The sequence below is a fragment of the Hetaerina americana genome, unplaced genomic scaffold, assembly GCF_022747635.1.
Source record: "Hetaerina americana unplaced genomic scaffold, ioHetAmer1.1.p SCAF_2, whole genome shotgun sequence".
Lineage (NCBI taxonomy): Eukaryota > Metazoa > Arthropoda > Insecta > Odonata > Calopterygidae > Hetaerina > Hetaerina americana.
The window spans coordinates 86,632,877-86,647,299 of NW_027286763.1; the positions used below are offsets into that span (position 1 = coordinate 86,632,877).

Here is a 14,423-nt window from a genome sequence, read left to right on the forward strand (position 1 = left end):
CCTGGAAAAAATGGCATTTTAAATCTATGTGTTCTTCACTTGATCTTTCTAATTTGATTTTGACGATCTTGTCTACCGTAGTACGATGGAGGTAATAATGCATTTTCAAAATTACTCCTAAAGAGACGTCTTCCATACATGCAAGAGATTTAATCTCTAATTTAACTTTCGCTCCGTGAGTGATTCCCAGCCTAGCTGCTATAATATTTTGGATATGCTACTAAGTTTATCGTAACTAAGTTTCTCAAAATCTAGCTCCACTACACTGCATGCGATCCTATTTGGCAACCAGTGCAACTTCATGATTTTTTGTTAGCTTGTCCTCATATTCCCCTTTTATTTTATCCTAGAGAGGTCATTAGTGAGAGTAACGCTTAGGTATTTCATTGAGTTTCATTCACGAAATTTTCATTTCAGAGAACACATTCCATTTCTGGGTTCCCAATGTAGTAGGAGCTCTTAGAGCCAACAAGTCGAAGCTTTCGGCTCTGCAGCTTTAGTTTCGGCATAGGAAATATTTTTACAGTTGTGATCTGCTCGTTTCCACCTTCTCTACCTCTCCTGTGTTTGCTTATATAAACCATAAACACAGTAATCAACCTGAAGGTCGGTTTAGTAGGTGATAGTAGAGTTCACCCAGTACTAAGCCGGACGGCGTGTGGAATTCACACATCAGGGTAGGGGGGCCAGTTCCTTTCCCTGTACTGGTTATGGTTTCCCAGGAAGACCTGGTACCCGAAAAATCACATAGCTTGGGCGTAGCTGCAGGTGCCCTGAGACTTACCCTGGAATCGAACCCGGGACCCTCCGGTCAGTAGTCCAACGCTCTACCCTCTGGACTACCGCTACCCACAATAGCTTATACGTCTTTTTTTATGAGTTTCTATCCATTTCCTTATATCTGAACAATTCTTGTTTTATAGATCACAATGGATAAACTAATTGTGAGAAATCTGGTAGCATACAAATTACTTTGTCAAAAATTTCAGTCACTCCTTGATTATCCCTGGAGTTAAAATATTTTGCCTAGTTTTACTAAATTTGTATCAGACCCTGGGATTAGGCATACTTGGATTCTTAGGGATCATGGATACCCAAGTATTCAAGTACATTCATATTTAGGTCTCATAAAAGTCCAAGTCTCATAAAATTGGTTAATCTCAGGTTTAGGATTTGTGACTTGCGAGTACTAATTTTGCTTGATCAATCAATTGAAAAAATTTTTAAAATACTCCTAAAAATTTGAAGTTTTTCCTGACAGCCTATTAAACTGCAGGGATGATTTTATAGGCTAGAGGCTAACCTCAATTCCATACCAAAATTCTATTCAGTTCATGGCAACATACCATTTTTTCATGGTCGAATATGTAATACTCATAAAATTTTGCAAATACTATTTGAAATGCAGAATGAGATTATACTTAAATTCAACTTTGAGGCTTGAGCTAATTTAACTTGTAACCCAACTTGTACTTGACCATAAATGCCTACATATTTCCACACATTAAAATATTATATTTTTACATGTTTAAAAAATATTTATTATGAAAATATCATAACCAGGTCAATTATCACATTACATTTAATAATTGAAAAGAAATAAAACATTTTAAAATAATAATAATAATTACCTATACAATATTTCTTTTGACTTGCATAAATGTATGTACAGATAACAATTTGTAATTTTCACTTCACTCATTCATCACAACACTTAAGTCTTATTTGGTGAATAGGTATCAATTGTTGTAATTGTTAAACACCATAAGACAAACAACATCCAAGGAAAGACATGTACAGTCCACTGCATCACATGCACCCATTACAATTTTTATGAACAAGACATGGTTGTCAATCTTTGGATTAAAACTTCCTGGAAACCCTGAAGCTTCAGCCAAAAATGTTCACACTTTAACATCAATTTACTTTATTGGTCAATTGGCGGTCCAAGGAACTTAAAAATATTTTCTTCAATTAAAGCTCTTGTGCTATTCACATATGCAGCAGATGGGTCTCCATTTTAAAATGCCACACTTGTAATGTGTATCTCCATGAGTTTGACGTGTTCTATAAGATGTATCTTATCCTTTTTTGAATTTCAGCATGAGGAAACTGCCAGTAAGGAACACTGCAATCCACACAAATGTTGATATGAATCCTAGGTATACTACAGGTTCATCAATACCCCATCCACGTCCAAGAATACTTCTCATTGAGGCTGTTGCTTGTGTGAGAGGCATGACCACACTCAGGGATTTAAGAGAATAATGGATTCCTTCCACTGGCCAAATTATTCCTAAAAATGAAAAACATTTGTCAGATTATTCAATTAGGTGTACATACTAATTAGAGACTTGCAAATCACCCGGCAGCCTTAGTCAAGACTTGGTTCAAGCATGCCACTGCTCCAACCACTGGATGCCAGGGAGATAAATGCAGTGACTTCCCTCAACAAGAGAGGAGGACTTGGTCCCTAACATGAGACTGAGCCCATACTTAAGTCCTAGCTTAGACCCAACTTTGGCATATTGGACTTTCATGTGCACAGATGAAGGTCATCAGAATTCATTGCACTGCAGAAGAGTTAAATTTAAGGGCTGTGCAAAGAGGAGATGGATAATAGGGGAGCACTTCTAATGATTACTACTAGTCATTATCAGAATTAGCAGGAAGAAGAGTTTATCCGGAAAATTGACTGGAACGTTTCATTATTCCAAGGGATGAGGTAAGCAGGTTGCTGTGGTGTTGCCTGGAAGTGATTTTCAATATGCAATACAATAACAAATGTTACTCTTGTCTTCTGATACTTTTACTTTTAGAAAGGTTTGCACACTTATCAGTTTTTTCATATACTTTCCAAGTATTTATATGAAATATGCTGGAGAGTTTTTACTCCATTAATTATACCAAACACTGGTGCATGCCATATTAGTTGAAGAGTAATTGTGGAAATTTGATAGCTAATGCCCGCAATAATATAAGATGCAAGAATTTAATCAAAATCAGCCAAATTAGCATTGCTTTTGATAATCGTGCCTACACATAATCAATCAATTCAAGTTCATATTTAGCAGAACCATGATATGAAACACTTTACTCACTGCTTTCTCATTGAATGTTTTTCATGTCTTTGGAGTTGAATATCAGATATTCAGCCAAGTCTGAATGGACACTACTGGTCCATGGCCATCTGTGATGTTAACAAACTAGCCATCAGTGAGATCATCTGGTGAAAACATGGGTACCCTCAAGACAGATAGGTAAATCTACTACACACTGATGTAATGTGTACTAATATTCACTTGACTTGTACTGAGCAAGTCTCTATTGATCTGCAGAGTAGTTTGCTGGCCTCTAATATCAACATCAATCCTCTAATACATATCAATATTTCATCACTATCTGCATGAATGTACCTAATTGCCATTTTAACTTGACCTCCGTCTCCAAAGTGGCAGTGTTGAATTAATGTTACCTGGACAATTTACGAAAGAATCTTATAGAAACTTGACAGTGCAATTTAAAAGATTTACTTTTTTTGTACTTCTTTTTACATCAGTTCTGTTGTTGATTTAGAACTGGTTAGAAATAGGACATTTTATAAAAGCATCAGATAAATGTGCTATTAAAATAATGAAAAATTTTCAACTCTGTATACACATTTGTTGCTTTGAATTAAGCTTATACAGAAAGGTTGAGGGCATGATTTATATGCATATATTGGTCACACTTGTTTTTGCTACTTACCACAGAGCATAATTACTGGAAGAAAGCTTCCAAGTCCAAGATATGTGGCACTTCTTTCATCATCACATGCGCATGATATGAGGAAACCTTTTAAAAATTGATGAAGAAAGTTTTAATGTGTGGTGCCAAATCTGATTGATACCTTACAGTGATGACATTGCTTAAATATAAAGAAAACTGAAATTTTCCAATAATTTAGGAAAAACATACTGAAAAGTTTGAAGTTACAAAATAAAAATATTGTGTGAAGATAAATTTAATAAAAATATTGAAGAATTAGATAAGGAATAAAAAAATATTTTACTGAAAATCATTGATAAAAATGTAACATATATATGACATGCTTTGCTAAAAATAAGGATTTAATTCAGTTGGAATTGTATTCAAGTTAGATTCCTATATTTAATGATTGCAGAAGAAAAATGTGCGAGTATAAATATAAAAAATTCAAACTTTCAACTTACCAAAACACATTCCACAAAGGCCATTGAGAACTGTTAAGATCACTACATATAACATATCTCCAACAATAGAAATACCAAAAACTGGGAATGACAGCACCAAGACTACTACCACCTGAACTGTCATCACTACAAACTGAGTGACAACATGAGACATCAGGATTTCTGAAGGTGTTATGCCTAAAATGAGAGAAGAACAGCATTTTGGAGCACCATAATAATTAATTGCCAGGTATATACATGTTTTGAAGTTTTATTTCCTGTGCTACATACTTATTAGGCGCACAATTAGAGGATTTTAGTGAAGCAAATAATACACTTAAATTCATTTTGTTAAAAATATGTTTGTTGTACCTCCACTACCATTTCCATGGATGAAAAAATAGTTTTAGCAAAATTGGGTGAGGTACTACTCCTTAGACATGTAATTTCAGAAAATAACAAAATTAACTACTTTTGTCTCACAATGATAAATCTGAAAGACTTCCTATCAATTCTTGGGCTTAAGAAAGCAGGTGCTGAATTCACCATTCTTGGAATGATAAACCATTAATTTTGTAACGGTCATAACTGAAATTTGATGCAATCCATGGAGAGAATGGTGAAGCTACTAAACAGGTGGCATCCACGACCCATCTTAGTGTATCATGGATGCAAGTTTTGGCTGCCCTATTAATGACAGATTTTGTATTTTTCCTTAAATTCAAGGCTGAGGTGAAATTTAAAGATACTATCTTATTACTACCATGAACTTTTGATTTGGTTTCCCCTCCCAAATGTGCATGGATGATTTATTTTAGCATGAAGAATTGGGTTTTAGCAGCACCATTTTAATCATCATTATCATCTAATGGTATAATATATAAGTAATGCATCACCACTTACCTGATACTAAACTTCTCTCAATGAGACCTTCCTTACGTTCAATGATCATAGCTCCGGAGGTCAGAGCCACAGAGAGGAAAAATACAATTCTGAAATAAAATAATGATTAGAATTAAATTGAGGCCACCAAATTCAATTATTAAAAAGGATTTCAAAAATTTTTGGGCATATTTGATTAAGGATTACTCACGTGAGGATGACTCCAGGAGCTGAAAAGTCAGTAAAATTTGGCTTTTTTGGCCCATAGATGGGATCATTAAACTGTGGAAAGAAAATTATAACAGAATGAGATAAATTGAAATAATAAAAACATTACTACATTATGACATTATGTACAGTGTGGTAAATTTCAATTTTTGGATTGTTTCTGTTTCATTAGAGCCCAAGTAATAGTGCGCCTGAGTCCTGTGTTTTGGCAATATTTTTATCAAAAATTAACTCCCTTAGAAGAAACCAAAATTATTATTAGATTAATTTTTATTTTTGGTGTAATATTTTTACCAAAAATAAATGTTAGTCGTTATATTTTTTTTATTGAGTTAAAATATACTCAAGTAGTTGAGGGTTACTTTGACAAATTTTACAGTTTCTACAATACTGTTGAAATTTCAAAAGTGTGCTATAGAAACTTAAAGCATACCTTAACTGGGATCTCTGCTAATTGAACCTTTTCATCACAAGCTTTAATGATATCTCTAGCAAAGGAAAGATAAGTTTGTTGAAGATCTCGCTGAATCATGAGTCCTATATGTTGGTCTATGGTAGGAAAAACCAAACAATTAGATAAGATATTATAAAGTTGGAAAAAGTGAATGATGTAAAATGGGTAACTTTAAAATTTTTATCTAGTTACCAATTAATCAAGAATATACATATTATCAGAATTAAAACTAAGTTACTGGATGAGTGCAACAGATAAAGCAATCTATAGTACCTCGTATCAGCAAGGCTATGGGTTTAGTATATTTATGAGTGTATTTATGTAATTGCAAAATAGCATTTTGCTCAGCCCTCCAAAAATTTCACTTTGAAAAATCAAATCTTACTTGACATATCCAGCCATACACGCATTTCACTTTGGTCCAAGGTTTCATCATCAGCATCTTGTCCTAAAGCTACTCTTGCTATCACAGCATCAGTGTAATTTTCTGTGAAATATATTGCTCCCCAAACATTTCCTTTCCGCACAGCTTCTAGTGCAGAATCTGTATCATCAAATTTTTCCTGAAAAAAATGATCAGTAGTTTCAGTGATGAGGTAAATGGGAATGTGGCAAAGGAATTTTGCCTCCCCTGATCCACCAGTAGAGTTAAGCTATGGGGAACGAATAAATTTCTTCCCTGTGAAAACTAAAGAGGTTATATCAGGAAAGGAAATATTTTCAAAGTATGAAATGACAGCAAGACTGTAGCGTGATAAAATATTTTTACAAACACAACTAATAATTATCGCAAATCCCATTGGGCATTAGTAGGTAGGCTTTATAAAATTATATATTTAATATGGTATGAGGCATGTCCCATGTAGTGAAAATGAATCATTAGAATAACCAGCTGATATAGTATCCCTGTAATTTCTTAATCAGATAGCTTACGAAATATCAGGACCTACAAATACAGCTCACTTATGCAACACCATGTTGTATTGTGACTATCCTAACATAATGAAGATGGGATCCAACTGCTTTGATAATAGTTTTACACCCCACATCATCTCAATTGCTAAAGGTGAAGTCTTGCTGCTGCAACCATTCTCCTCTGCCTATCTTTTCATTTCCTTGTAGTCCCTGGACTTTGTCACTTTCCCAAGGTCTTCAGAGTATGATTTTCTAGTTTCTTTCCCAGCACATTTCCTTAAAAATATTTGTGAAGAACATTTAGTGCCTTAAACGGTAGCCTGAGAGTTTTAGTTTTCTTCTTTTCATCTTTTTAATGAGTGCCCGTTTTTCCTTTACTACTTCTAGAACTTTATTGTTCAATATCCTATGAGTCCTGTTCATTTACTGATTTTCCTCCAACTCCACATCTCCATGGCCACTAGCCAAGCCCTCTCCTTTTTCCCAAATGCCCAGGTTTCACACCTATACAAAGGCACATACCAAATGAAGGGTTTTCTAAAAGCTTTCCTAAACTTAGCACCCATATGTCTGCTAGTTAAGATAACTTTCTTGCTCTGGAAAGCTAGTTTAGCTGCTTCTATCTTTTTATTTATTATAGAAATGTGTCTGTTGTCCTCAATGATAACACTTCCCATGAAGTAACAGAATTGATTTATTTACCCAGTTTTTGAGGTCCTTTGTTATCAACACTTCAGGCCATTCTTACTTATTGCTAGAATTTTTTCCCTTAATATCAATCTTTAATTTACATTACCTGTGTCTGCTAGCATTTCCAACATGTATTCATGCCCTTTTCTGAATTCATGATTGATGCAATGCTTTCATCAAATAATATGCAGTGAATTCATTATCCAATAATTTTAATTCCTTATTGTCTTTTCTTTCAAGATATCAATTCCTTTCTCAATAAACATGCTGAACAAGTATGGTAAAGGGGGCACCCCTGGTTTACCCTTCTTTACCCTTCTGCTGTTCTTTCATTTCCATTCACGCTTATCTGGTTACACTGGTTATTCTTAATTTTCCAAATCAGTCTCCTGTTCTTCCAGTCAATTTCTACTATTCATACCATCAAACATTAATTTCCAATTTACCACATCAAAGAACTTTTGTAAGCCAATAAATGCCACAGCAGTTGTCCTTTTCATTTGCCAACCCACCTTTCAATATCATTTATAAGGGCAGGATTGCCTTATTTGCCCCTCAGGTCATCTTTTAATCTATATTAATCCATGAAAGTCAGAAGATGCAGTTGAAATTTCAAATAATCACTATATTTCTCATCTTCTCTACGAGACCAATAACTATTACATATATTCATTGCAGTATTTATGTATTCATCTTCTTGTTATGTTTGTGTACCATTTGTATGTACAATTACATCAAATTATAAATTCAACATAATCTAACTGAAGCACTTATTATGAAATGCACCCAAATATTTGGGTGGATGGGGGTGTAGATCATTATCACTTCTTACTACACAATCAAGGAGCAGCAGTGTAATTTCCCTCAGCTAGCTCTTTCATAGAGGCAACTAATAACTGTCAGTCCTTGGGCAATTGTAGAAATTGTAAGCTGTAAATCATCAATGCATATGAGTGAAACCCTATTATATTATATTTTTGTTTTAGTGCATGAAGTAACGGTGTTAATACACTCTGCAAAGTATTAAAAGTGAGCATTTTATTTAAGGTTTGGAATTGTTCTTGAAATCTTTCATCCTTAATTTTTCTGTGAAGAAGCATGGTTTTGAGGCCGTTATGACATACATTTTTTATGGTGGATATAATATCATCATAAGATATGATAGTTTGAATTTTATTGCAATAATAACATATAACAATAAAACAGCTGTGTTGATGGCATATGCATACAGCATCTCGTAAAATTCTACTTAGTTTTAATTAAAGAGCAATTCGTTACTGTCCTGGCCAATGCATAATTATTGGGAAGAGTAATTAATTTTGAGCAAAAGATACCTGTATATAAGGCAGGGCAGATGGTGGCCACATAAACTAGGCATAGATAAATTTTTAAAAACGATAGAGATGTACTAATTGGATCTTTAAAACTACAAACCTTACCGTGATTAATGATCGATTTTGTAGATGCTGCAAGTATCGACAACTTAATGACGTTAGATTGCATCCAAAGGCAGGAATACACTCATCCATTTTTGAGGTTGAAAAATCATTCATTGGCCCCAAAGGACCAAGTTCATGATTTACCACAGCTATTCTCAGTCCTTTGGGGTCATGTCCAACAGCTAAGCAAAACAGTGCAGTCTGTACGAGTGGCATTCCAACTGTTGTTAGGAGAATCCTGAGAATCATAATTTAATTATTCGCTGTCCATAGAAGGTTAATTTATACACTAATTAAAATGCATTAAATCAAACCTAACCTTTTTGTATTGAGTATTCACTGTCATGCAATAGTGCAAAAATCAATGTATAACTAACTGGCTAAGGAATATTTTATGGATCATAAAAAAGACCAGCTGAAGCCAAACATTATCTGAATCAATGCATATGGATACCATGTGTTTCATCTTGTATGAAAAGTATTAGTTTATATGGTGACAGTTTGATGTTTGAATCAAGCTCAATATTAATTTACTTACTTCATTAACGTGGTAACGGAATATTAAAAAATATACTTACGTTCGGAGTAGTGACTATCTTATTTTATACAAAGGTTGATTTAGTTATAAATGACATGGTTCTTTACAAAAATGCCTTAGTTTCCTTTCAAATGGAAATCAACGAAAATATCATGACTCCATTCTATACAGTTTTATATTTACCAATGTCAGGTACTTATGTTCATTTGAAACATGATTTCATTGCCTTTAAGTTAGATGGTAGCAAAGGAGTAAGTGCTTACGGATAATTTCTCAACATCCACATGAAGTTCTTCCACACAAGTACACCAATGCGACGACTTGATCCTAGAGACATCTTTTTCTTTATTTTGACTTCATCATAATCATTGGCTCCAGCAACTGGAGGGGACAAGTCAGCAGAAATGGCACCAATGGAAGGCTCTCTACTTCTCTGGGGACAGGAGGGAAATCAGAAGCTAACATTTAACTGTGCGCATAATTCACATATATCTTATTCACCAATAATTAATTAAAATAATACTAATAACAAATTTAGCATTGACTGAGTTGCTTCATCTTTTTCAAAACACTTTTTATTTTGTCAATAAATATTATCATAGACATCCCTCTCTCAGAAAAATTAACTTTGGCACTAATCTTTTTATTTTCCAGGTTCAACATGTGATTAGGTTTCTAGGTTGTTTCATTTGAGGCCATGGATCAAATTTCTGAGCTTAAAAACAGTCATGAGTTACATTATAGTGGTTCAAAACAAATCAGTGATTCCCCAGAGTAAAATAATATTATGTTTGGCTAGTTATTGGGCTTAAAAACAAAAGTTGAGCCTGAGAAGAAAATCAAACACGCGAGCAACTAATTTAAGATCTGCTAAATTGGGGAATCATATAAGCAGTTTCTCAATGCAGAAACTTTGCAATTAATTAATTTCCTTTGGAAAAAAACAGTGACAAGAAAGTTACTTAATGGAATACAATGAGATAATGATGTTGAATCCATTAGGAAACCATGATGCTAAATATACTATTTTATATAAAATGTTCAAATATAAAAATATTCTTATGAATATTCATTTCCTATCCTGCTTCTTAAATCCATGTATGCATAACCTCAAAAGCCAAACAAGTGCATGTAGTTTTATTTAGTAGTGCTGAAAAAAAGGGTAAATTTGAAGAATTTAAACTAAATTTTATCATGCGCCATTTAGTTACTTCAGGTTTTCAAAATCATTTATCCCTCATGCGAAGGGCGACTGATTTATTGAAATGGTATAAAATTTTCCTTGCTTGAGAATTTCTTACCGGCACTCTGATGTCAGGCAAAGCAGAGGGCTCTTCACGTTCTTCATCATCAACAATTTTATCTGGCTCAATGTCTGTTATTGCATTTTGTGCCGCTGCTTCAAATGATCCCATGTCAATCTCTCGATCACTGCCACCACTGAGCACATTGCTACCTTTCCTCCGGTTCTGCAAAATACATAACTTTAAGAACACACCCTCCAGCGTAGAACAATGATGAATGGCAAGGAGATTATCGGGTGATTCTTCAGCAAGTAACTTCCCCCCTCGCATCAAGCCAATCTGGAACAAGGGAAAAAACAACGTTAAGGGTATGGATGATAATAGGCGATGGAAGATAATAACTTTTGAAAAAAATCATTATGAAATCATGAGATGAATAAAATTATCACATATTAACAACAATGCAATCTTCAGGGGAATATTAAATTTTCTTAAATGAAAATAATAAATCATCACGTTACCAAATAATTATGCATACCCATAGTTAAAGGAGGAATCACATATTTGAATTGTGTCCATTTATTTGTCAATTGGTTTCATATTGGAATCAGCCCAATGAAAGTACTAAGCAGGGAACTTATTTCATTGAGATTCTTATTTTTCATGTTTTAAATAACAGTAATTATAATTAAATTATAGCAAAGACCCATATGAACCAAGTGCTTTGCGCTTACCTTATGAGCATCCCTAGCCTCCTCTATATAATGGGTTGTTATAATGACTGTTGTATTTCCCTCTTTGGTAATTGTAATGAGATGCTTCCAGATGCTGTGAATAGAAAGTGTATAATTAGCATTGAATACCACATGGTAGGATAAATATATTTGATGGGAAATGTTATGGAGCAGGAGATACTAAGGAATGTTGCTCTGGTCTGTCTGTTGTAATAATAAACAGAGAACATTCTCAAAGATAATACAAGAGATGCCGTCAAATACACAAATGCGTAGTGCAAGTATCCAATCTTGGAAAAAATTATTATCTCTGCATCAAGAGAATGAGATCCATTTTGAAAATTTTTCAAAAGATATTCAAAAGCTCACTGACTAATTTAATTTCACTCTTCTTTGTTAATGTCGTCACTCTACTTGAATTTATTGCATGCGTGATGACAACATAGCTTCTTTGCAAGAATTGACATGATATTTGCCATGCATTCCAAACAAAACATTGTAATTTTCTTTCAACTTATTTAATTTATATATTGCCCAAAATAAATTATCTTTAAATACTGATGTAATCCCATTGAGAACTTATCGATTTATACTTAATAGCATGTATATGAAGTTGCATTTACTATTTCATTGAAACAATCTTGAACATTTTTTTTACTGCATATTCAGATTTTGTTTAAGGCAGTATATAAAATGAGTTTACATCTTATGAAAGATAAATAGGTAGTTACTGAAAATTTTATCACAGGACTTTTCTTATTATTATACAAGATTCCCTAATTTATGTGGTGCTAAACTTAAAAAAAAAACTTCTAGGATTACTTCACCTTTGTCGTAGAAGTGGATCCACCCCAACTGTTGGTTCATCCAGGATCAATAACTCTGGCTCATGAATAAAAGCTGCAGAAAGTGACACTCTACGCTGCTGACCTCCACTGCCAAGTGATGAAAAACATCATGAGTTTTTAAAAAGAAAATTAAATTAATTTCCACGAAGTTTGATCACACTTACATCAATTATGAGACTGTTTTCAGCCCTATATGTATGTCATACCTCAAATTTTTCACTTGAGAGTGAGCAGGGGGAAGTTCTAGGAGTTTTGTGAGGAATTCTAATCTCTGATCAATGGCATTGGTACTCATTCCAAAGATCCAACCAAAGTAGAGCATGGTCTCCCTGATAGTGAACTCACTGTAGAGAGCAGTTTCCTGAAAGATGGGAAGTCATACTGTCACCAACACTAATAGACCTTATGGGTAAAAGAGGGAAACCAGGAAATGCAGCATCGAGAGTAGTTAACTTGATGTGACTCTTATTTAATGGTCATAATGATCAATGCATTTTTCAGGAGTTATTTCAACAATGTTTCAGACTAAATTCAATGCTTAAGAACTCAGGGAAAATGAGACAAAAATAAGGAACTCACCATAATTTCCATTTACTATGAGGATTTAAAAAAAAATTACTCAAGCATATCAATAACCCCTGTGATTGTCCAGTATGTCTTGTGGAGTTTGGATAAAAATAATTGGCTGGTGAAAGTTCTTCAGTGTGGCTGGATTCCAAATTTTCATGAGAGAGTCTTTGCACAGAGTGGGGCCTTTTAATGTAATTTATAATGTACTTAATAGATAAAGAGGGATAATTAGGGGCAAATAAAGTGAAAAGTAAAATAAAAAGAATATTAGATATAAAAAAATGAAAACAGGCTTGCTCACCAAAATTGCATTATTTTTTATATCAAAATTAGATTTTTGCATATTTCATTCAGGTTCTTAAGTGGGTTACAGTCATTTTTCTGTTTTTTTTTGGTATCAATAGCAGAGTTTTGATTATTTCCTCTTATTTTGTGCCTGATTATAGGCTACGTGGTTTTCATAACAGTCTCCCTTTGCTGGAGATAATACAACTGTCCAGGTCAGTTAAACCATAGCAATCAATTTATTTTAACCTCTTTAAGTGACTAGAACCTCACTCACGTCCTCAAAGCAACTGGATAGGTACTGATTGAACTAACCGAATGTTACCATTGACTTGCATTTGAAAATGTACAATCCTAACTTTGACATATTAGAGAGATTAGTATTTGAGGAGGATACCAAGTACCGAAAACTAAATTACACCCTCTTAGCGGGAAAATATGTATTCTAGATTGAAGAAAATTTCATGTTTTATAATAATTCATTACATCAGGCCAAAGGGATTATTTTTAGGATATAGAGGTGCCCAAAGCAGGAGAAATATTTTGAAGGGAAGGCATTCCCCCATGCAAAATCGCCCATGTGAAAGTTAGAATGTTGACGTTGAGTGGACCTTTGATAATGATGGCGTTTTCACGAGTGCCCCTGAAATCAAGCACCATACCTGTGGCATGTATCCGACTCTCTTTCCAGGGACTCCGCTTCCTTCACTCCCTGGTTTACCTCCTAGTACCCAGATCTCGCCGGTGTTCAGGCGCCTCCTGCCCACTATGCAGGTCAAAAGGGTCGTCTTTCCACAGCCGCTGGCTCCCAAGAGGCCATATCTGTATCCAAAAGATACAACATGTCAACCACACTGATTGTAGGATAAGATATAACAAACATTGTTTATCACGCAGAGACTCACGTGATTTGCATTCAGGAAAGTTAAATCAATGAAACAAGCATTTAGAATAAAATCAACAAAGAATATTAAGTCCATTTCCAATATGGACACCTTTAAGTACACGTACAAGATCTGTCCCAAAAGTAGTAGGGTTTGAGTCGATTAAAAAACTTATTGCCAGAATTGATACATCCACTCAAAGGGATTAGAAGTAGCACCCTTGTGCGTCCACACACCACTGCCAGTGGGTTTTACACGCCTAGTGCGCCTTCTGGAAGGTGGCGCTCGGCATTCTGCTAAGCTCCCTCGTCACGGCCTGTTGTAACGCTTCCACCGTGCCGTGGTGATAGATAGATAAACATCTTTATTCGGGCGATATTGACATTGGTGGCGTCCTTTCAGCACGGATTGAGGCGGAGGAAGAGGGAGAAGTCTACTGGGGTACTGTCAACAAAAAACACCCGAGCTGCCCATAGCGTTATTTACATAAGCTGCCTTGAGCATGACATAAGTCTGTTTCCC

General features: G+C 34.6%; 1 protein-coding gene across 2 annotated transcripts in view; it reads right to left on the reverse strand.

Annotated features, from left to right (window-relative positions):
• Positions 1–1,540: 1,540 nt before the first annotated feature.
• LOC139688264 (ABC transporter G family member 23-like) overlaps positions 1,541–14,423 on the reverse strand; it is a 101,075-nt gene continuing 88,192 nt past the window's right edge. For both annotated transcript variants that reach the window (XM_071585734.1, XM_071585733.1), the window contains exons 3-16: positions 13,680–13,839; positions 12,369–12,523; positions 12,142–12,249; positions 11,315–11,408; positions 10,638–10,919; positions 9,600–9,769; positions 8,799–9,036; positions 6,140–6,317; positions 5,734–5,849; positions 5,284–5,354; positions 5,094–5,182; positions 4,212–4,388; positions 3,748–3,834; positions 1,541–2,296 (exon numbers count right to left, since the gene is read on the reverse strand). In XM_071585734.1, the coding sequence (XP_071441835.1) occupies positions 2,082–2,296; positions 3,748–3,834; positions 4,212–4,388; positions 5,094–5,182; positions 5,284–5,354; positions 5,734–5,849; positions 6,140–6,317; positions 8,799–9,036; positions 9,600–9,769; positions 10,638–10,919; positions 11,315–11,408; positions 12,142–12,249; positions 12,369–12,523; positions 13,680–13,839 (2,140 nt within the window). In that variant the 3' untranslated portion in view covers positions 1,541–2,081. The remainder of the gene's footprint in view (positions 2,297–3,747; positions 3,835–4,211; positions 4,389–5,093; positions 5,183–5,283; positions 5,355–5,733; positions 5,850–6,139; positions 6,318–8,798; positions 9,037–9,599; positions 9,770–10,637; positions 10,920–11,314; positions 11,409–12,141; positions 12,250–12,368; positions 12,524–13,679; positions 13,840–14,423) is intronic.